The 25,291-nt window shown below is 38.5% G+C and overlaps 1 protein-coding gene across 1 annotated transcript in view; it reads right to left on the bottom strand.

Moving 5' to 3' along the window:
• Nucleotides 1-9,445: 9,445 nt before the first annotated feature.
• Nucleotides 9,446-25,291, bottom strand: part of LOC128928723 (uncharacterized) — a 59,836-nt gene continuing 43,990 nt past the window's right edge. The window contains exons 4-6 of the mRNA XM_078338169.1: nucleotides 20,657-20,778; nucleotides 19,764-19,830; nucleotides 9,446-15,652 (exon numbers count right to left, since the gene is read on the bottom strand). Coding sequence (XP_078194295.1) covers nucleotides 20,737-20,778 — 42 coding nt within the window. The 3' untranslated portion in view covers nucleotides 9,446-15,652; nucleotides 19,764-19,830; nucleotides 20,657-20,736. The remainder of the gene's footprint in view (nucleotides 15,653-19,763; nucleotides 19,831-20,656; nucleotides 20,779-25,291) is intronic.

Here is a 25,291-nt window from a genome sequence, read left to right as displayed (position 1 = left end):
ACTGAACTTCTTGGGGAAAAAAAATGTAAGAAAAACTTTTGCATCCTTGACTTAGGCTAAGTTTTCTTGGGTACAATACAGAGTATGATTCATTTTTTTAAAAAAGGGGATCCCTTCCTTACACCCTATATGAAAATTAACTCAAGATGTATTAAAAATTTAAACATAAGACCTAAAACCATTAAAACCTTAGAAGAAAACCTTGGCAATATCATTCAGGACCACGCATGGGAAAGGGCTTCATGACTAAAACACCAAAAGCAACAGCAACAAAAACCAAAATTGACAAAGGGGATCTAATTAAACTAAAGAGCTTCTGCACTGCAAAAGATACTATCATCAGAGTGAACAGGCAACCTACAGAATGAGAGAAAATTTTGGCAATGTACCCATCTAACAAAGAGCTCGTAACCAGAATCTACAAAGAACTTAGACAAATTTACAAGAAAAAATTTAAAAACCCATCAAAAAGTAGGCAAAGTATATGAACAGACACTTCTTAAAGGGATGCATTTATGCAGCCAATAAACATATGAAAAAAAGCTCATCAGCACTGGTCATTAGATAAATGCAAATCACTATCACAGAGAGATACCATCTCATGCCAGTTAGAATGGCGATATTAAAAAGTCAGGAAACAACAGATGCTGGAGCGAATGTGGAGAAATAGGAACGCTTTCAGACTGCTGGTGAGAGTGTATTTACACCACTAGTTCAACCGCTGTGGAAGACAGTGGATCTAGATCTAGAAATACCATTTGACCCAGCAATCCCATTACTGGAAATATACCCAAAGGATTATAAATCATTCTATTATAAAACACATGCACTTATATGTTTACTGCAACACTGTTCACAATAGCAAAGACTTGGAACCAATCCAAATGCCCATCAGTGATAGACTGGATAAAGAAAATGTGGCACATATACACCATGGAATACTATGCAGCCATAAAAAAACGATGAGTTTATGTCCTTTGCAGGGATATGGATGAAACTGGAAACCATCATTCTAAGCAAACTAACACAAGAACAGAAAACCAAACACTGCATGTTCTCATTCATAAGTGGGAGCTAAACAATGAGAACTCATGAACACAGGAAGGGGAACATCACACACTGGGGTCTGTCGGGGAGTGGGGGGCTATGGGAGGAATAACATTAGGACAAATACTTAAGGTAGATGACGAGGTGATGGATGCAGCAAACCACCATGGCACGTGTATAACTATGTAACAAACCTGCTCATTTTGCACATGTACCCCAGAACTTGGAGTACAATAATAAAACAAAACCTTGGGGAAGGTTTATTATAATAATAACCTGGATTATTATGTAAATATGCCCTCTATAGTTGTGCAGTACCCAATCTACACATCTGTTTTTGGTGGCCCTGCATCTGTGCCTTTGTTAGGATGAAAAGAAGAGAAGTAACTATTCTAAAGCCTTTATGCCGAGTTGGAGTCAAAATTCAACTTTGGGCTCACCAGCATAAAAGTAAGTACAGTTTAGGATTGCATCTGCTGTCATGGAGATGGCACTGGACTAAGAATTCCGAGACTTTTAATCTTTTTCCCTTTTTGCCACCATCTTGTGAAGACTGAGTAACTCACTTCCATTCTCTGGACCTCAGTTTTACCATATACAAAAATAAGGAGAATGGACTAGATGTACTCTAAGGGCCCTCTGAGACCATATTTTCCTCAGAGGCAGAAGAAGAGTGAAAGCTCTGACGTGAGACCTGGGCTGACCCACCAGCACTGTCATGACCTGCTGAGCGGCTGCTGCCATGCCCAGCTAGTCCTCACCAACAGACGTTGGGTACCAACACTGACTGTTACAGATGCACGAAGTGCTCAATGAGAGATGGAGGATGTTTCCTGGAGTCACTAAGCTAATAAGGCATAGGGTTGTGTTTTCAATCCAAGAATTTAAATTCCAAAGCAGATGGTCATGGGCCCTATGTTGCTTCCTGCAGCTCCATCACCTGACACTTAAATAGTTCAGCCTCCCCAGACTGGTCTCTGTCTCCCTGCCTCAGAAACCATCATGTCCGATAAACTTGGAATCCCCTCTCTGCATCGTACACTGGCCAGAACCTCAGAGAGAAAGTTGGAACAATTGCAAGACTCACCAAAGAATTTCTCTTTTTACAGGTATCACAGAATTCCACTGCTTAATGTCCTATCTCTAAAAACATTTACATATACATAATATATATAATCACATCAATATAATATTATTAATACATGAAAATAAATATTTTATGTGTATATGTATATAGTGATGCATGATTTAATGATGGGGACACATTGTGAGAAATGTGTCAATAGGAGATTTTGTCATTGTGTGAACATGGTACCGTATACTAATGAAATCTAGATGGACTAGCTTAATACACACCAGGCTATATGGAATAGTCTGCCACGCCTAGGCTACAGGTCTGTTCAGCATGTTACTGCACCAAATACTGTAGGTATTGCAGCATAATGGTAAATATTTGTGCAGCTAAACATAGAAAAAATACCGTAATAATATGTAATAAAAGAAAAAAATTGGTATATATGTGTGGGGCACTTACCATGAATGAAGCTTATGTAGGATTGGAAGCTTCTCTGGGTATCAGTGAGTGAGGAGTGAGTGAATATGAAGGCCCAGAACATTACCATATACTACTATAGACTTTGCAAACACAGTACACCTAGGCAACATCACATTTATTTATATTTTTCCTTCAACAATAAACGAACCACGACTTGCTACACAGTCATTTACTTCATAAACTTTTACTTTCTTAAAACATTTTTACTCTTTTTAATCAAACTTAGCTTAAAACACATATTGTACAGCTGTAAAAAGTATTTTTCTTTGTGTCCTTATTCTATAAGCACTTTTATTTAATTTTATCAAATTTTAAACTTTCCGTTGAAAACTAAGACACAAACATGCATATGAACCTAGGCTACATTTTCCTTATGGGAGATGTTTCATTTGAAAGAGTTTCCAGAGTTCAAAAGAACCAGAGGAGGGAAGAAATGACAAAGAACTTACTGTCACACTCAGATATTGTGAGATCATTCAACCTCACCTCCAAGGAGAGAAAATGACCAAAATATTGAACATTGGCAGAGCCACACTGAGGTTTACTAGCTACAAATGGTAGCATTTTCTTTCCAATCTGACCTGCAGGAAAAATATTCAGGTTGACACCTGACTGGAGTAAGAGGAGGGATTTCCCTTCAATTATATCTTCAATTACATCTACGTGGGACAAGAATTTGTCTTTCGCCCTTAATTTATTCTTCATGAGATGGCGCATTTAGGGAAATTAACTGTAATCATAAGGGAAGACCGACTTACAAAAGCAAAACTAAAAACAATCTCAGAGGAAAACATGTACTTAAAAGTTGCCAAAGGATACACATTATGTTGTTTATCTGTCCTTTGGACAATGACTACATTCAAAGAAGGAGCTAATCTCCCAAATAAGACCTACATTCATAGCTCGTTTTCAAAGTGACATTAACTAGAATCTCTTATTTACAACATCTCTGTGCTCTTTCTTGCTTCCAAACTTTCATAAGAAAAGAAACAACTCATAAAGAGATTTGGTGCAGTAGCTCGTGTCCAGAGCATGAAGGAGAAAAGGGCATCTGCATTGCATATCCCACTTATACAATACAATGCATAGGAGTTTAACTCTGCTGTAGGGTGTCCACAGTTCTAACCAGAAAATGGGGATTTCTAGCTTGTGCATGCCTTCTGGAAATTGTCATTGAAAGATAAAATAAATTGTATTTTAATGTGGGGACTTACAAAGCCATCCTCATCTTGGCTGCTAACTACGGTCGGAAAATGTTTCCCAGAGCAAATTTGGCTTCACCAATTGCACAGAAAATCTTAGGGGAAACATGGATAAAAACTCACAGCTGTAGTGCATCGTAAATGATACTGAATTGCTGATATCATCACACCAATACACAATTCCTAAATAGAAATATAAGAGAGTAATGTACCTTTTACTTCTGTATAAATTCCTCACCTTCCAGACAGCTATTTCATCAGCCGTTGTAGTTAGAGGACTTCTACTGAAAAATGGCATGGGCATGGAATGAAAGCAAAAACGTTCATCCTTCTGAAGGGGAAATACAGTGGAGAGAAAAACAAGGATGGATGTACTAGTAAGACTCTATACCCAACTCATGTGACGTTGTACAAGGCATCATGTGTCTCTGTGGTTTCATACGTAAAGTTCCTGCCACACTCTGGTTGGCAGAATGAAGGACTCCCGAAGTGGTCCCCACCATACTCCCTGGAACCTGTGGATATGTTAGGTTACACGGCAGAGGAGAACTAAGACTGCCAATAAAATTAATATTGTTAGTCAGCTGACATTGAGATGGGAGATTATTGTGGATGATCTTGGTGGACCCAGTGTAACACAAGCGTCCTTAAAAGTGGAAAAAGGAGGCAGAAGAGGAGGTTAAAGTGATATGATGTGAGAAGGACCTGAGCCACTGGGGCTGGCTTTGAAGATGGAAGAAGGCACTACAAGCCAAAGAATGTAGGCAGCCTCTATAAGGTGAAAAGATATGGAAAATGGACTCCCTGAAGAGCCTCCAAAGAAAAGATGACTCTGCCAACACTCAGACTTTAGTCCAGTAGAACCCATATTGAACTTCTGTCCCATAGACCATAAATAATAAATTTGCATTGTTATAAATCACTAGGTTAGTGGTAATGTCTTACAGCCAGATAGGAAATTAACACCCTCATCTACATAAATCAAACCATGTACATGAACATGCTCTGAAGAGCAGTAAGTATTGAGTAAGTGAAGTTTTCCTAATATTGCTGCAAATCAATATGCACTACCGACCGACACATTAAACAACACATACATACCTTTTGGCTTAAGGTATGATGATGGTGAGGTAGTTTATGGTAGAAAAGAGGACATCATTTGCAATTATGAACGATGACAAATGATTTGAATTTGTTAGTATTCCTACAGTTTCAAGTGACAGACCCCAAATTAGAGTTTAAATCAAAAATACCAAAAGAAAAAGCTCTGGCTCATGTGTTATTAAAATCTACCAGAACAAGTATACCTGAACCCTAAAGTGAAATAGATTTTAAAATGTCATTTCATCTCCACTTCTCTGTTAGTAGTGTCTTCATCTTTAAAAGGCTCTTTTCCCATGGTGACTCTCAGCAGCTCCAGACCCCTATCATTTTTGTTCCCAGCAATCACAAAACAAAGAAAACATCTTTGACCCCAAATTCCACTGAGCTATCCAGGCTTAATGTGATCTATGTGTCCAGGGTATTAGCAAAGCTGAGTGTGCAGGCCTGAGTCCTGGGGCCAGGCCACCTTGGGGCCATGGAGCCCATCAATCCCAACTTAATAAGCAGAGGGCTGTGATGGGAAGTAGGGATGGATAACTGGTTCCTCAGGAGGAAGTGGCGAGGTTACTCTCAGTTTCTTAAGAGAGACACAGACAGCAGGAAAAAGCATTGTTCTTGCTTTACCGTGTTCAGACCAAACACCAAGTGGCCAACTTTTCTCAAACCCGTCAGAGGGCTAGGTTCACGAAGCAAGCAACAGGACCTCAGATCTAAGGAGAGGCAGACAACGTATGAACCTGGGCTTAACTGAGGCAAACGCCCATGGACACCGGTAACGAGAGCTTAGCTGGGAAGGTTGGCAAATGGTAAAGGCCAAGAGCACATTGGCGAGACAGTGTGAAGTCACCAACCACCACAGAAATCCAGAGTCTGAACTGCCTTCAGGGTTTCTCTCCGAAAACCCTTAACAGGAACTCACAGAAAACATTAGAGAGAGTTCTAAAGTAATCTCATTTAACAGGCCTGAGGACGTGTATTGAAATCACTTGTAAAAGTAACAAATATGGAAACATAGCATAGAGAATTATAGGAAATAATTGGGAATATATGGTTATAAGGAATTTACCTTACATGTGAAAGGTGTAATAGTATTTGGAAGTACACTCTGGTTATTCTAGACGTATATTATAAGACTTAAGGAAACCATTAGAATATTTAAAGAAGTTAAATAATAAATTAATAAAAGAGACAAAATGAAATCATAAAAATTGTCTCGGTGAATCGCAAAAAAATGAATAAAAACAACCTAACGAGATGGTATATTTTAATCAAATAATGTATATACTTTTTATATATACACATTATATAAAATGTGCATGGCCTAAACATACCAGTTAAAAGGCAAAGATTGTCAACTTGGATTTAAAATCCACCTAGTTATATATTGTTTATAATAAAGCCATTAAAAAAACGAAGACATAGATAGGTTAAAAGTAACCTGTATGTGGTGGTGAAAAGATATGTAATGAAAACATTAGCCAAAAGAAAGTTGGAGTAGATGCGTTAATATTAACATCGGCCAATGTAACTATATTGCAGAGGATAAAAAGCATTACATAATGATAAAGGAGTCAATAATCCAAGAGATGACCATTCCTAATGTGCGTGATCTTAAAAATGCGTGAAACAAAAACTAGTAAGAACAAAAAAAACTGACAAAAAATAGTAACTTGATATTTTAGCACTCCTGTCTCCAGAATTAATAGGACAAATATACAGACAATCAGTAAGGACAAAGGAAATTTGAACAAAATGATAAACTAGCAATGACCGAATTGACATTTACAGAACGCCCCATCTAACAAATAATAAATACACATTCTGACCAATAACTCATGGGACATATACCAAGACGGACCATTTTTCTAGGCCACAAAAAAATCTTAGCAAGTTTAAAACAATGTAAGTAATAACACTAACTATGTACATAAATTATACAGAATTAGACCAGAAATAGATCTGAACACTCACCAAATAATTGGAAATTAAACATCTCACTTCTAAATAACTCATGGGCCAAACGTCATAGAAGTTTTTAAGTATTTTTTAACTGAATCTAAATGAGAAAAAAGTTTTCAAAATATTTTTTAACTGAATCTAAATGAAAATGCTTTTGGAAAAAAACATATAAAAACTTGTAGGATGCAACTAAATTAGAGTTTAAAGGAAATTTTGTAGTATTAAATGTTTGTATTACATTTTTAAAAATCTAAGCTTCCACCTTAGAAAATGACAAATAGAAAAGCAAATTAAGCCCAGAAGAAAGATCAAAGAGAAATGATATTCAATAATATTGAAAAAATACATTAAAAACCATTGAATCAAGTCTGATTCTTGAATAGATATTTTTCATTTCATGAGTGAATACATTTCCTCTTCTGATCAAAAACTCCTAATTTGTATTACTGTCACTTGAAACTGAATAAAGCTGAAAACTTAAAATTGTTTATAATTCTTTAAAGTTGCAAAGTATGTTCTCTTTTCTACAGCCAAGAAGAAATGGAGAAAGTCAGGGAAGGTGGGAGAGAGGAGAGAGGTAGAAATATCTATTGATGAACTCATAGCTGGATAGATGCAGAAAAAAGGAAAAAGAATACATAAGCTACCAAAATTGGCAATGAAAGAGGAGACATCATTAGCAATATTACAAACATTAAAGGGATAATAAGAAATACTAAAAACTATTTTATGCCAATAAATTCAATAATTTGAATGAAATTTATTATTATGATTATTATGATTATTATTAATATTTTGAGACGGAGTTTTGCTCTTGTTACCCAGGCTGGAGTGCAATGGCGCGATCTCGGCTCACCGCAACCTCTGCCTCCTGGGTTCAGGCAATTCTCCTGCCTCAGCCTCCTGAGTAGCCAGGATTACAGGCACGTGCCACCGTGCCCAGCTAATTTTTTGTATTCTTAGTAGAGATGGGGTTTCACCATGTTGACCAGGAAGGTGTGATCTCTTGACCTCATGATCCACCCTCCTCGGCCTCCCAAAGTGCTGAGATTACAGGTTTGAGCCACCGTGCCCAGGCCGAAATTAATTATTTTGAGAAACACAAACTATCAAAATACGTTGAAGAAGAAACAGATGACCTGAATACATACATACCTGCATACATACATACATGTGGGTGTGCATTTGTTTATAAAACTACATTTGTGGTTAAAAACCTTCCAACAAAGAAAACTTCAGGGCCAGATAATTTCATTGATATATTTTGCCAAATATTTCAGAAATAAACAAGACTGATTCTAGATAAGTATTTCAAAAAATAGAAGAAAGGGGCAGTTTTCTTTTCTTTTCTTTTCTTTTTCTTTTTCTTTTTTTTTTTTTTTTTTAGGTGGAGTTTCACCCATTGCCCAGGCTGAATTGCAAAGGCACGATCTCATCTTACTGCAAGTTCCACCTACTGGATTCAAGCAATTCTCCTGCCTCAGCCTCCCAAGTAGCTGGGATTACAGGCATGAACCACCACGCCTAATTTTTTTTATTTTGTATTTTTAATAAAGGTGGGGTTTCACCATACTGGCCAGGCTAGTCTCAAACTTCTGACCTCATGATCTGCCCTCCTTGGCCTCCCAAAGTGCTGGGATTGCAGGTGTGAACCACAGCCCCTGGCCTTCAGTTCTTCTTATGAAGCCAGAACATGAATTAAAACTCCAAGGCTATTAGTAATATTAATTTTTAGTGTCTCGTTTTTACTGTCTGTAAAATGGGAGTAATAATTACTAGCTACCTCAGTGAAGACCAAAAACCGACTTGGCAGTAGGCACTGCGTTCAGCACATGTTGAGTCCTGAATGCATACGTGCCTCTGTATCTCCCAAAAACACAGTGGGAGGAAAGAAAACAAAACAAAACAAAACAAAACAAAACGAAAAACAGAAGCCAGGCCACTAAATATTTAGTTTTGTACTTCAACTTAACAAAATGACTAAATTAGATAGTTTTTAAACCAAAAGGCTAATTTGAAATTTTAATTATTTTCAATAAAAGGCCCCTGTGGTTTACATATAATATGTGAAGGAGTGTGAGAAAAAGGTAGTAGCTTTGTAATTATATCAACTTTCCATTGAAAAAATATGGTTCTCTGCCCGGCGCTGTGGCTCAAGCCTGTAATCCCAGCACTTTGGGAGGCCGAGGCAGGTGGATCACTAGGTCAACAGATCGAGACCATCCTGGTCAACATGGTGAAACCCCGTCTCTACTAAAAATACAAGAAGTTAGCTGGGCATGGTGGCCCATGCCTATAATCCCAGCTACTCAGGAGGCTGAGGCAGGAGAATTGCCTGAACCCAGGAGGCGGAGGTTGGGGTGAGCCGAGATCCCACCATTGCACTCCAGCAAGAAAAAATATAGTTCTCATTTATCGTGTTGTCAAGGGATTATCAAGCTAGTTGCTTTGTGCCCTTAATTCACAGATCACAGATAAATGAGTGTGAATGTGTTGTAGAGCATTAACTTAAATTACCCGCTTTTACGTTGAAGCAATTAAACTAATTTACTTTTAATGAAAGTTGTTAATAAACCCATTTGTCAGAAATTTGACTTTATTAATTTTAAATAGTAGATTTTCTGAATAACCTAAGTACGATTTCACCTCATATATGCACATCAGGTTTTTCCTCTTCAGCAACATACACAATAAGAAAGAGAAACAACAACAGTGATATCCGAATTTATGGTCAGATTGTCTTTAATTTAGCAAATTCATGTTTTAAAATAGTAAGAAGGTTGACTAAGCACACGATGAGCAAATCTCATAACATCCTTCATTCCTCTTTCAGGTCACGTGTTTTTTTCTTTTTCTCTCAGGTTTCCAACCATCGACTGAAATGTTGTTATGCAATGCATGACTAATTATGTCCCACTAAATGCAAATTAAACAGCTTTTTGACCTAACTTCCCCTTGGTCAATTTCCCTAAATTATCACAGCCAGTTGAATGCCGCTCCATGTGAGGTCAAATGTGACAGAGGAGAAAGTGGAAGTGGAAAGAAACAGAGATCTCAAACAGCTGACATTAAAATATGTTACTTTTGCTACTTGTACAAAAATATGACCATGTGCACGTGTTGTTAGGGCCCTTCCCAGTGCATTTCTTCATAGAAAGTATTTGAGGACAGGTGTGAATAAGGTAAGCCAGACATATAAGGTTCTGAATATAGAGCATGGATGTAATTATGTTATCAGCGTATTATGTGTGATGAAGGTTGATCTTACGCCCACTTTTTGGTATGAGGGGAAAAGGCACAGTAGTTGACCCTCAGGCAATAGAAACTAAAAATAAAAATATGTATGGATATGTCAATGAATGAATTAATCAATCAGCCAACCAACAAAGTACCCAAGGTTAGAAGGCTGGGCACTTTGTTGATTGATAGATTAGATTCGGTTAGATCGATGCTCAACCAAGATGAGAAGGAACAGCCCTTCCTAACGTGTACACACATGTTCCACACATTTTTCTGATGTCTTCCAAAGACCAGGAGGGCACTGGCCTGCATGAATCAATGGGGGAAGCTACTTGTTGCTCCCCTGGTGCTAGTCCAGTTTTATGGAACATGGACTGGCAAGCAGAAAAAGCGCTTCAATGAGCAACAAAGTCTGAAATGATGGAGACAAGATTTGGTCTCCACATTTCATATTCATGTCTCACTAAAACTAACAAATAATTTAACTCCTTAAATTCCATCCATTTTCTTAGTCATTACTGGTCATTAGTAGGAAGACCAGTAATGACTAGAAAGAAACAAGAAACAAGAATCTACAAGAAGATTCCTTTGGTTGGAAGGATTTTTTTTAATTTTACTATTGTCAACAAACTGGTCACGCTAAGTAGCTGAGAGTGGTGGGGTATTGTCAGAGCAGGAATGATTAATCAAGAAGGAAGCATTTGGGAGGAAAGCTCAGCCTAGATTGAGACAAGAAAATAAAACCCATGAGAACTGGATAACCTAGGATATTATTCCTGGCCTTCTGGGGGAACAAGATAACTGAAATTCCTCATGTCGAAATCACTGAGTTTTATTGCTGGTCAGCACTTTACGACATCAATAGGCTCCCAACCCAGAATTCTGCCTTAGTGGTTCCTTTTACCTGGAATGGTCTTCCCAAATTTCTGAAGCTGACTCTTTCTTATTATTCAAATTTCTCCTAATAGGTCACTATCCTTGAGAAGCTTTCCCTGGCCATCCTCCTTGCAGTAGGCATTCTCAAGAATTTCTTAATTAAATTATCCAATTTGTAGTAGGCATCCTCCTTGTAGCAGGCATTCTCAAGGATTTAATTAAATTATCCAGTTTCCTTTTGCTGAACATACATATATATATACACACACACTTAGCTTGGACTATCTCAGGCACATAGTTACAAGCATCTTGTCTGTCTTTTCTGCTAGAGGATAAGCTGCTGGAAATCAGGAGCTCTGTCTAGTCCCGTTTGCAGCTCTATTCTTCCTGCCTAGGAAACAGCCTGAAACTCTTACACAAATATTTGTTGAATCCACAAATGAACCTAGATATGTTTTCCATGAGGAGACGGGGGCCCAGCAAAGCATCTTGACCAGGGTCATGTAGATGACTTGGGGCAGAGCTTGGATACAAAATGGGACACTCAACTATTTGCATATTCAGGTTTGTAGGCTCTTGGTGAAAAATCTAATGTTTGTATTCTCAATGCTTGGTAATAACTTGAATGCTGATGATGCGGAGATACAGTGAGATGTCAAAAGTGCAGTTTGTATGCACTCTCAAGTCTTGCCACCTGGGAAGAAGTTAACAGTGAGTATTTTCTGAAGCACTAACATTTCACCTCCACAAGAGAGTTTGAGAAATTTTCTCTCCCACAAATGACATTAGCAATTTAGAAAATGATTTAAAACAAAAGGGCATTTCACAATATTGCCAATAACACTTAGCAAATCTCATTAATGAGATACTCTGATGTGGAAATCACTACGATTCTATTTCACAGCAAAATACTGTAATTAAGCCATTGTGTGTCTGTGTTATTTAGCAAATGAATAATTAGACGATGCCCTGGAGACTCTGTGCTACTTTGGAGCATCAGGCTAATGCCCTTGCAGTCTTGTCTGGAGCTCACTTTAATGAGCAATATATTCTGAGCCATGCTCAGGGCAATTGACTGCTCTATATAAAGAGATATTGGAACAACAGCCAGAGTATTCAGTGTGCTGCAGGGCAGAAAGCACCAAGGATGACTGATAGGTACTGATATGTCTGCAATAGGACAGAGCCTAGACTGCATTTCATTGTGAAAAACAGAGGTCTTAATTCACCAGTGGTAACTGAGTGTCTTGTAAGGATATACCAGGCTCTGCACTAGACACTAGAAATATGAGGTTGACACAGCTCCTGATGCCCATAGACCCATTGTCTGTTTGAAGGCATTGACAAAGAAATAACACAACCTAATTAGAACAATGATAATATCACCATCTGCGCCATGTCTAGCTTCTGCACTTGTCCCAATCCCAAATGACTTTACCAAGGAGACATTTAACATTCAGGACCCAGAATTCTGTCCAAGAAAGAGGTGGGTTGTACCAGAGAAACAATGATGTATGTGATTTAATTTTAAAAATATGTTTCCAGTAGATCAGCACTTGGTCAGCGAGATACTGGAAGAACAAACATGCTGAAAAGTGGCATGTTACAGAGTACACGTGCTCCTACAACCTCTGATGCTTTGAGCGAAGATAGAGTTGATACTTTACCAAGTGGAAAAGGAGGTCTAGCTCTGTTTGAGCTGCGGTCAGCAATGCGTTACCCAAGCTTGAAACACCATCCTTCCCTGAATGCTGCTACATGACATGTTCATGTCTAAAGTAGTAATTAGATGGGGATCCCTGTGAGGTCCAGCTAGCTTCACATATGCCCTCAGCGGGCCCCCAGGGATCCCAGCCTTCTGGTAGACACACCCAAGTATAGATCCTCTTATATTAGACCGTAGTTAGTCTGTGATCAATATCATACAGCACAAGTGCTTGTCTGTCACCTCTGAGATTGTCATAAAAGACTGACTGAAAGAGTCCTGGAGCGCCTCCCCACCTCTCATATCTCCCTCAAGAAAAAATCTGCATTGTGAGCAGCCTGATGGAGAGGTCCAGTGGTGAGAAATGGAGACTTCCTCCACTTCTTCACATGAGTGAACGGGCAAATGGATCCCACAGTTGAAGTTGAAGTTGAGCCTTTGGATGCCACTCCCCTGAAAACATTGTGAATGCAACATGATGAGAGACCGTGAGCCACAGCCATCCAGCTCATCCCCTGCTAGACCGCACACCCACAAACTGTCTAAGATAATGAAGGTTTGCTGTTTAAACTTCTAAGTTTTAGGGTAAGATACTATACCAAATACAGAACTCATGCAGGCCGGGCGCGGTGGCTCACGCCTGTAATCCCAGCACTTTGGGAGGCAGAGGCAGGTGGATCACGAGGTCAAGAGATCGAGACCATCCTGGTCAACATGGTGAAACCCCGTCTCTACTAAAAATACAAAAAATTAGCTGGGCATGGTGGCGCGTGCCTGTAATCCCAGCTACTCAGGAAGCTGAGGCAGGAGAATTGCCTGAGGCAGAGGTTGTGGTGAGCCGAGATCGCGCCATTGCACTCCAGCCTGGGTAACAAGAGCAAAACTCGGTCTCAAAAAAAAAAAAGAACTCATGCAATGTCCTTCTTCAAAAGGGAGTTGTATAAAACATCCTGCGTCCAAATTTATTTAAACATGAGCCCACTGAATACAGAACATTTCATGGACTAGTATTCCGCAAAAACCACTATGCTTCAAGCATTTACTAATTCCGAAAACTCAGCTAAAATTGAGGAATGACTAGTTCTCACTTGCCTCCAATTCTAGAGAAAAAACAAAATAGGTTAGTTAAAAAGAAGAAGAAAAGAAGATGGCTTTGGCTGTCAGGTGAGAGTCCAAGTGTCAAAACTCATGTTGGTGGCTTATTCATTACTACAGGACCCTTCCATCTCAAGCGACAGGAACTATTTTACAGACAGAGGCTCTTAAATCTCAACTAAAGGAATAATGTCTGCAGTTTCCTCATTCCTCCAGTGTCTGAGAAGATACCCCACAAAAATGTAGCTGCAGGTTGAAGCACGGGTCACCCTCTAGGAAGATGGCCTTGCCTGTGACACATCAACACCTAAGGATAGGGAGGCTGAATTAAGTCATGTGCTCAGGGACTCTCTGGTTTCATAAAAGAAATTGCTTCTGCTTATGAGGATTGTTTTGTACCCTTAGCCTCAAGTTGAACTTCTCTTTCAGATTCCACAGAAAAAAATGGGCCAAAATAAAGAAAACAGAGCTTGGGCATTTCTTATTTCACTCTTCCATGTTGGAGTGGTGCTGACAGGTCACGGATGTTGCACCAGGATGATGCTTCTCGGGTGGCTATTCCTGGAACCCATGATCCAGTTCCTGGCCTGAAAGTTCTACTTTGTGCACAGCTAGACACAGAGGATTTTAAATAACATGAATGAATCTCATGAGATAGAAGTAAATGCCTTTCCAGGGACACAGCACACCGAGATGACTTTAAATTCCACCTACAAGCTGCTGACTTCCACACTGACCTTTGCCTTGAACTCTGGACTTTTACATGTCCAACTGCCTATTAACATTTCTGATTGGATCTCTGATAGATGTCTCACACAAAGATTATCCGGAAGTGAAGTCCTCACGCTGTCCCCTAAACCAGTTACTCCCCACTCCCTTTTCATTAAATGAAACCCTGCTTCTTCAAGTCACTCTGATCACACCTACAGGGTCATTGTCAAAGCCCTCTCCCTCCACATCCCACACACAGTCCGTCAGCAGCCCCTGTCAGTTCTGTGTCCGCCTGCATCTTCAATCTGACCATGCCTCCTTACCTGTGCTACCAGCACGCCCATCCCGGTGGGCAAGAGTCTCCCTGATGCTGCCTCCCCCTCCTCCTCCTGTTCTTCGCACAATAGCCAAGTGCTTCGCACAAACGGAAACAGAACGTCAAATGGCTCAAAACTTGGCAGTAGCTTCCAAGATTACTTGGAATAAAATCCAAAGTACTTTCAAAGCCTGCAAAGTCATGCAAATTGCAGGCCTCAGCTACCTCAACAACCTAGCCCCACATTGCTCCTTCACTCACTCCACGCCAACCCCAGCCCCAGTGCAAAACCCTGGCCACACCGGGGGTCTGGGGAGACTCCTCCTACATCTCTCCACGGGTCCTCCCCACTCTCCCTTTGGGGCTCTGCTCCTCAGGGAAGCCCTCCCTGACCACCGCATTTGAACGACCCCTGTTTACCATGTCCCTTTAACTGCTTTTTTTTTTCTTATAACTTTTTAGCATTTATCTCAACCTGATACGGAATTATACAATTTTCAATAGTTACATTATTGTTTCGAGGATGCCATAGAATGTATTACAAACTGGATATCTTAAAACAAAATGAAATTATTCTGTCACCATCCTGAAGGCCAGAAGTTGGAAACCAAGGTGTTGGCAGGGTTGGTCCCATCTGGCAGTTGTGAAGTGGAATTTATCTCATGCTTCTTTCCTCGCCTCTGGTCATGGCTGGTCATTCTGGGGGCTCGTTGGCTTGTAAATGCGTCACTCCACTCTGCCTCCATATTTAACAGCATTCTCTGTGCACGTCTGTGTCTCTTTGTGGTTGTCTTCTTAGAAGAACACCAGTCGGATTAGATCAGGGGCCCCTGTTACACCACCTATATTATTAATTTAACTAATTAATGACAGCTTCAATGACTGTACTTCCAAATAAGTCCCTATTTCCCAATAAGGTCATAGAGATATATTAGGACTTTATTTCTTTGGGGGAATACAATTCAACTGTTAACAGTAGATGTTGATTTCCTCCCATCCAAATATAAGCTCTGGAAGACCAACGAAGGACTCATTGGCTTTTTTCTCAGCTGACTTTCCAGACCCTAAAATAGCACCCAGGAGGTGGGTGGCACTTAATAAATACTTGCTGAACTGAAGCGCAGGGTGCCTAAATCAGGGACAACCTTACCAAAGACCCGGCTCAAGCTCAGCTGGTTTCTCTCTTTTCCAGTCCTTCAACCTACCAAACTGACACCATCTTCCCTGTGCACCTGCAACCTTGCACCTGCTCTTCCCTCTGTTTAGAAACTCTTCCCTAGGTCACTGTGTGGCTGGCTTGTCCTCATTCCTCTCACCTCAGAGTCAACACCACTTCCCCAAACAAGGCTTCTCTGCCCATCCAATCTCTTGTAGCCCTTGCCCCAGCTTCCATCATATAATCTATTTTAAACCCTCTGCATACCACATCTGAGCTATACCTTTATGCTTATCAATGGCTGGAAATTCAAAATCACCAGCATATGGTGGTTATAGCTATGATCTGACATGCAAACGGGTGTAACAGAAGAAAACAGGAAGTCAGCTGCCAACTAGATCATTCTCGATTATACATTACATACCCATTTATTAATTTCTTTAGTTAATAATTACTTAGTGAATACCGTCTACATCCAGACTTTGGTCCAGACACTGGCCTTCATGTTAAAATAAACTGGTGCTGCCTCTGTCCTCCAGATACTCATCAGGCAGAAGAGATTAGCATGAAAAGTGAAGGTGGGATGACAGATAAGACGGAAAGCCATCTTTGGTCAGGGAAGGCTGTGCAGCTCTCCTGACATAAGCTGGAAGTTGCACAAATTGCCTTTGTTCACATGCAACTTGCAAAGTCACAAACAATCTATGTGAGTGGCACTGTGTGTATATCTATGAATGTGGCACAACAGGTTAGCCATGTAATTACATAAAATAAAATGAAGCATTCTTTCCAAAAGACACAGAATATTTCTTCCTAAAGCGATGATACTTGGTTAAGGCCAGTTAACTTAAATATTTTCTTTTCAAATCATGAAGAGTTTCTTGCATGAAGTTATGGAGAAGCGAGAAAGAGGGAGAGGTAGCACTCAAAGTCTCAATCCTTTTCTTTTTCAAAGATGTACACTTTATCTGAGACACATCTATAATGTCTTTTATAAATAGTTTATCAGTGACTTGGTAGTAGATACGTAGCCATAACAAGAAAAATTTAATAGAGAGGCAGGTTGTTAGGGGACAGTTAGGAAAAACAAATAGTGACATAAAAGTCTCATGGTCATTTCCATTAGCTCCAACTGTTAATGAGGAGGCTTTTTAAAATATATATATATATTATCGCACTTTAGGTTCTGGGATACATGTGCAAAACATGCAGGATTGTTGCATAGGTACATACATGGAAATGTGGTTTGCTGCCTCCATCCCCCTGTCACCTGTATCTGGCATTTCTCCCCGTGTTATCCCTCCCCAACTCCCTTAACCCTATGTCCCTTCCCTATTGCCCCCCCAACAGACCTCAGGGTGTGATGCTCCCCTCCATCTGTCCATGTGTTCTTATTGTTCAACACCCATCTATGAGTGAGAACATGTGGTGTTTGATTTTTGTTCTTGTGTCAGTTTGCTGATAATGATGGTTTCCAGGTTCATCCATGTCCCTACAAAGGACATGAACCCATCATTTTTGATGGTTGCATAACATTCCATGGTGTATATGTGCTACATTTTCCCTGTCCAATCTATCATCGATGGGCATTTGGGTTGGTTCCTAGTGTAAATAATGCCACAATGAACATGCGTGTGTATGTGTCTTTATAATAGAATGATTTATAATCCTTTGTATATATATACCCAGTAATGGGATTGCTGGGTCAAATGGAATTTCTATTTCTAGGCCTTTGAGGAATTGCCACACTGTCTTCCACAATGGTTGAACTAACTTACACTCCCACCAACAGTGTAAAAGTGTTCCTATTTCTCCACCTCCTCTCCAGTATCTGTTGTCTCCAGATTTTTTAATGATCACCATTCTAACTGGCATGAGATGGTATCTCAATGTGGTTTTGATTTGCATCTCTCTAATGACCAGTGATGATGAGCATTTTTTCATATGTTTGCAAATTTCCTTGGGTTAGTTTGATCAACTACCTTTTAAAAATCAGGTGTAAAAATCTGAGTTTAAAATCACTATGCTGGCAAATCTTCAGGCAGAAAGCCTCTAACTTGCGCTGGCTCAAGTTCTATCACTCAGAGGAGCTAGATCCTCAATTAGAGATAAGAATCTGTACTCAACAAGAAAAGCCATATCTGTATGGAAAGTACACTCGAAGTTTGCAGAAGGAAACAGATCATCCACATTTTAATTAAACAAAAATCAGTGGCAACACGTAAAACCAAATGTGGTGTTTTGATGGTAAGGCTGGGTTCCCACAGGCCTCACCCTGCAGAGTTTAAACTGGGAAGCTTGGGGACTGCCAGAAACCTACCCAAGGCCTGGGCTTTCGCAGAGCTTCTATTTGATGCCATCCATTGGTCTGTTTGAAGAACTGAAGATGCTATGAAAAGAGTATGAGGTTTAAATAAATATTGAATGTTGAATATGTATCAAGTTCCTTCTTGATACGTATCCAAGGCTCCAAGTGCTGTTCTGGAACTATGAGATTAGGTTCAGATCCAGCTTGGCTTTTATACCTTTCATAATTCCCAGCCTCACCATCTAATAGAGCTGATACTGTTATTGTCTTCACTGTGGCTTTGGTTTTGGTTCAGTTTTTTCTCTTTCCTTCCTTCCTTCCTTCCTTCCTTCCTTCCTTCCTTCCTTCCTTCCTTCCTTCCTTTCTTTCTTTCTTTCTTTCTTTCTTTCTCTCTCTCTTTCTTTCTGTCTTTCTTTCTTCTTTCTTTCCAAGAACAAAAGGGAATCGTACATAGTAGCAGTTGGCAAACTATGGTCCATGGCCAACTCCAGCAGGCTACCTGTTTTGATAAGCAAAGTTGGAACACGGCCATGCCTATTTGTGTACCTGGTTGACTGTCTCCTTTCACACCACAGCACCCAAGCTGATTAGTCACAACAGACACTCTCACCAGCTCATTTTAAAATACCTACTTTCTGGCCCTTTCTAGAAAACCTTTACCAACCCCTGATACATTACGTAGGGCCACCAGCAATTGATGTAAAGAGCACATGTCACTCTGCTAAAAATGGTACCATTATCTCATGCCCCTGGATGGGAGAGAATGCAGCACTAAAGACTTCTGCATGTCTTCCTGACAACTTGTTCAAATTTGACTCGGCAGTCACACAGAAAACTAAGCCCAAAATGTAGCCCACCCTCAACCATCCACAACCTTCATAAGATCTGCCTTTGTGATGCTTCCCTTAATCTCTTACTGCTATAAACTGAACGCTTATTTCTGCAAAACATTTATATGTTCAAACCTAATCACCAATACACTAGGTGGTACTAGGAAGTGGGGCCTTTGCAATACCATTCAGGATATAGGCATGGGCAAAGATTCCATAACTAAGGCACCAAAAGGAATCGCCACAAAAGCAAAAATTGACAAAGAGGATTAAATTAAACTAAAGAGCTTCTGAACAGCAAAATAAACTATCAACAGACTAAATAGACAACCACAGAATGGGAGAAAAATTTTGCAAACCATACAATCTGACAAAAATCTAACATCCAGCATCTATAAGGAACTTAAACATATTTAGAAGAGAAAGAAATGAAACAGCCCCATAAAAGAGTGGGCAAAGGACATGAAGAGATACTTTTCTAAAGAAGACATACATGCAACCAACAATCATATGAATAAAAAGCTCAACATCACTGATCATTAGAGAAATGCAAATCAAAACCACAATAAGACACCATTTCACATGAGTCAGAAGGGCTACTATTAAAAGTCAAAAAATAACAATTACTGGCAATGTCATAAAGAAAAAGGAACACTTACAAACTGTTGATGGGAGTATAAATTAGTTCAGCCATTGTAGAAGACAAGGTGACAATTCCTCAAAGACCTAAAGAGAGAAATACCATTCAACCCAGCAGTACATATGGAATAAACCTAAATGTACATCAATGATAGACTGGATGAAAAAAAATGTGGTACACATACACCATAGAATACTATGCAGCCATAAAAAAGAACAAGATCATGTCCTTTGCAGGGAAATCGATGGAGCTAGAGACCCTTATCCTTAGCAAACTAACACAGAAACATAAAACCAAATACTGCATGTTCTCACTTACAAGTGGGAGCTAAATGATGAGAACACATGGACACAGAGAGGGGAACAACATACACAGGGCCTTTCAGAGGGCAGAGGGTGAAAGGAGGGATAGGATCAGGAAAAACAATGAATGGGCACAAGGCTTAATACCTGGGTGATGAAATAATCTATACAACAACTCCCCATGACACAAGTATACATATGTAACAAACCTGCACTTGTACCTCTGAACATAAAAGTTAAAAAAAAAATAAAAGACAGAAAGTGGGAATTGATTGGGTTGTATGGGCAAAGCCCTCATGAATATCCTTTCTGCCCTTGTATAAGAGACCACAGAAAGTTCCCTCATTCCTTCCAACGTGGAAGGACACACACACTGGGGTCTTCACTTCATCTTTTTTCAGAAAGATGGCCATCTAAGGACAAGGGAGTAAACACTCAACAGATGCTGAATTAGCCCACACCTTGACCTTGGACTTCCCAACCTCCAGAACCATGAGAAATGTATTTCTGTTGCTTATAAGCCACCCAGTTTATGAGATTCTGTTATAGGATCCCAAATAGACTAAGACACACACCACTACCATTAAAAATGGAAATGAGAGAGGCTCACCATTCACTAAGGATGGGTCAAATTGGCACCAAAGATAGGATCCGGGATAATGACATAGAAGATAATACTCACTGGGATACTCAAAAATCAACATCTAAAAAGTTTACATTGATAAAATTTTTCTGTGAAGATAAGAGAGAGAAAAAGTCATAAATCAGTGCTTTATTTTCTTTGGGCTCAACTCTACTACAGGTATGCAATTAACAATGACTTGGCAGAAATTGCCAAAGGGAGTTGGGGGCAAGAGTGGGGCAAGCAGAGCAGAGTTCTCAGTAGCAAATCAGAAAGTTCACTGGAAGGGGAACAAAAGCAAACATGGAATAAACCAACCAAGAAAGTTCATACTGTCCCATTCCATTGCCTCTTTCTCCATAGTTAAAAAGGGATTCCTAACTTACAGAAAACTGTAGCTAGTTTGATCACAAAAAAAAAAAAAAAAAAAAAAAAAAGGCACCAGCACTTTGGGAGGCCAAGGTGGGTGGATCACAAGGTCAAGAGATTGAGACCATCCTGGTCAACATGGTGAAACCCCGTCTCTACTAAAAATACAAAAAATTAGCTGGGCATGGTGGCGCGTGCCTGTAATCCCAGCTACTCGGGAGGCTGAGGCAGGAGAATTGCCTGAACCCAGGAGGCGGAGGTTGCGGTGAGCCGAGATTGTGCCATTGCACTCCAGCCTGGGTAACAAGAGCAAAACTCCGTCTCAAAAACAAAACAAAAAAAAAAGGCAGTAATCTTCTAAGGCAATAATAATAATAAAACTAAAGATAAGAACATATTTTTAAAAACCTTAGCAATTTTAATAAAATAAGATAAAGGTTAAAATCCAATGCTGTTAAAATCTCATCAGAAAGTAAACAAATGAAAACAATAAAAGATTCTATTTGCTTGAGTTTTATTTGCTTAGGTTATGTAATTATGCTTGTCTCTGTATCTTAGTTTTAGTAACACTGCTTTTTTTTGGTATATTGTTAAATGTTTAATTGCACAAAAAGCAATGGATCTCAAACTAACCAACAACATGAGTCTATCCGCCTTGAAATTGCTTAGAATATTTTCTTAATCAATTAATGTATGCAAATTAATGTGTGCAAATAGGCACTTTGGAAAGATTTGTTTCAGACATCCAAACATGGAAACACCCCTCGTGAGAATTCGACTCTGTTCTTAAATTTATCTTGAGTTGGGATTATAACAGAAAGAAATGTGCTGTCTTTTTAAGAAATCTGGGCCAAGTGTGGTGGCTCATGCCTGTAATCCCAGTGCTTTGCGAGGCCAGTACAGGAGGACCCCTTGAGGCCAGGAGTTCGAGACCTGCCTAGGCAAGAGAGTGAGACCTCATCTCTAAAAAAATTAAATAATTTGCAACACAGGGTGGCAAACACCTATAATCCCAGATACTCAGGAGGCTGAAGCAACAGAATTCCTTGCACCCAGGAGTTCAAGGCTGCAGTGAGCTATGAGCATGCCATTGTACTCCAGCCAAGCAAGACACATCTCTCAAAAGTTAAAAAAACAAATTGGGAGGCCGAGGCGGGTGGACCACAAGGTCAAGAGATCGAGATCATACTGGTCAACATGGTGGAACCCCGTCTCTACTAAAAATACAAAAAATTACCTGGGCACGGTGGCACGTGCCTGTAATCCTAGCTACTCAGGAGGCTGAGGAGAATTGCCTGAACCCAGGAGGCGGAGGTTGCGGTGAGCCGAGATCACGCCATTGCACTCCAGCCTGGGTAACAAGAGCAAAACACTGTCTCAAAAAAATAATAATAATAAAATAAAAAATTAAATTAAATTAAAATCTGCACTAGGGTTTTGCTACTCCTCCATACTCTAAAGAAGCATAAACTTTTCTTTCTATGGTGGGCCACTGAGCCTTTCATTCAGTTTCTATTTCAATTTTTAGTTGAAGGCATGCTCTACAGAATAGTTTCTAGCCACATAAGAAGATATAGTTTATTTTCTCTGGAAATTGGGTCACAAGGACACAGATAGAAATCATTCAAGGAACAAGGCCCTGTCCATGTTATCTGGTGACATGAGATTGCCAGATGACAAATCCATTACACGTCTTGCATTTCCTTTGGTCTGGTATTATCTGTCAAAACACTGTCAACCTTGCTCGATTTTTCCTAATCTTCTCCTTTGGCAGCATCATTAGTCTTTATTGAATGGCTTCTAACTTCGTCATTCACAATTCTTCACGGTGAGAGTTCATCAGAATATGTTTTTTCTATATTTTTAACGAAATTCAAGTTTTTACTTACAAAATTTTTTTAATTGGTGAGCTTTTCCCTTAGAACTATTTTAGATTTCCAGAAAAAGAAAGGGGGGGCGAAGTGCAGAGCGTTCCCATATACTATAGCCCTTACAATACTTTTAAACAGACCAGGCACACCTCGGAAATATTGTGGGTTCAGTTCCAGCCCACCACTGTAAAGTGAAAAGCCCAATAACGTGAGTCACACAAACATTCTAGCTTCCCAGTTCATATGAAAGTCATATTTACACTATATTGCAGCCTACCAGTGCAATAGCATTATGTCTGATTAAACAATGTACATATCTTAGTTTTAAAATACCTTACCGCTTTAAAACTGCTCACAATTATCTAAGTCTTCAGTGAGTTGTAGTGTTTTTGCTGGTGGTGAGTCTTGCCTCCATGATGCTGCCTTCTGACTGATCATGATGCTAATTACTGAAGGTTGGGTGGTTAAGTCATTTCTTAAAAATAAGACAATGAAGTTTGCTTCGGAGATTGACTTTTTTTCAATTTATTATGAGTTTGCAGCAATGCAGCCACATATTTGGACACCACTTTTAATTCTAATTGTCTTGCTGTTTCCACCATATCTAGAGTTATTTCCTCCACTTAAACCCCTCGAAGTCATCTATGAGGGTTGGAATCAGCTTCTCCCAAAGTCCTGTAGATGTTGATGTTTTGTCTTCTTTCCATGAGTCATGAATCTCCTTAATGACATCTAGAATGGTGAATCTTTTCTAGAGGGCTTTTAATTTACTTTGCCCAGATACATCAGTAGCAATAGCCTTATGAAATGCATTCTTTAAAGTCTTACTATTGGTCTGTGGGCTTCAGAACGGGTGTTGTGTTAGCAAGAGTGAAAACCACATTATGTTGTTTATATTTAAAACATAAATAACATATTTAACATATATATTACAATTATGTTCAAATATGTATTTTAAGTGTCATTTTGAATATATGAACATATTAACAATGCTACCACTCACTCAAGAGCTCTGATGAAGATATACAAGAAGACTAATGTTGTTTTCAACATTATAAACATAAACAACATAAAGTTTTAAATATATATAGTTATATATAAATCTATATAAATTATTTTTTGTGATCAAAGCTAATCATGATTTTCCATAAGTTAGGAACCCCTTTCGAACTATGGCAAGAGAAACAATGTAATGAAACATTATAAATCTTCCTTGTGGGTATACATATATATATATATAAAATTTTTATATATTTATATAATTTATATATATAAATTATATATAATTTTGTGATACTTTTTGTGATATATAATATTGTGATAATTATATATATGATCATATATATAATGACATATAATTATATATAAATACATAATATAAATATATTATCACAAAAATAATTTCAATATATTTATATATAATTATATATATTTAAAACATTATGTTGTTTATATTTATAATGTTGAAAACAACTTTAGTCTTCTTGTACATCTCCATCAGAGCTCTTACGTGAGCAGTAGCATTGTCAATATATTCATATATTCAATAATTAATATATAAAAATTATATATTAATTAAATACACAAATATATACTATATATTAATATAACATGTAATTTATACTAATTATAATATTAATTATATTAATTATAACATATATTAATTATAATTTATATAAATCATATAAATATATTTAAAGTATATATACTTAATAATTTATATAATAATTATATAAATATATAAAAAGTATATAAATTATATATATTCTCCACATGTTCTGACTCATAAGTGGATATTGAGCAATGAGAGCACATGGACACAGGAGGGGGAACATCACACACCGGGGCCTGGGGGCTAGGGGGCTAGGGGAGGAATAGCAGGGGGTGGAGGGACTGGGGAGGGATAGCATTAGGAGAAATACCTAAGGTAGATTACAGGGCAATGGATGCAGCAAACCACCACCATGGCATGTTCACACCTATGCAACAACCCTGCGTGATCTGCACGTGTACCCCAGAATTTAAAGTATAATAAAGAACATTTTCTCAGCTTTTGTAGAATTAAAGTTAATATTATATATCTGTTTAACACTATATTATCTATGTTTTATATATGATATACATATTAAATATGTTTAAAACATATTCAGATACATATTATGTTTATGATATAATACATATTTTAAATATGGCATTTTGAATATTTTAATATGTATATTTAAAATATATTTAAAATATATTTGTTTACGTTATAAGGTATATTTTAAATATATTTAATATGTATATTATATATTAAAAATATAATATATGTTAAACATATATAATATTAACTATTTAAGTCTATGAAGGCTGAGAGAATATATATAATTTACATATATAAGTT

The sequence above is a fragment of the Callithrix jacchus genome, chromosome 9 (assembly GCF_049354715.1).
Source record: "Callithrix jacchus isolate 240 chromosome 9, calJac240_pri, whole genome shotgun sequence".
NCBI classification, from domain to species: domain Eukaryota; kingdom Metazoa; phylum Chordata; class Mammalia; order Primates; family Cebidae; genus Callithrix; species Callithrix jacchus.
This window is presented reverse-complemented; position numbering and strand designations above follow the sequence as displayed.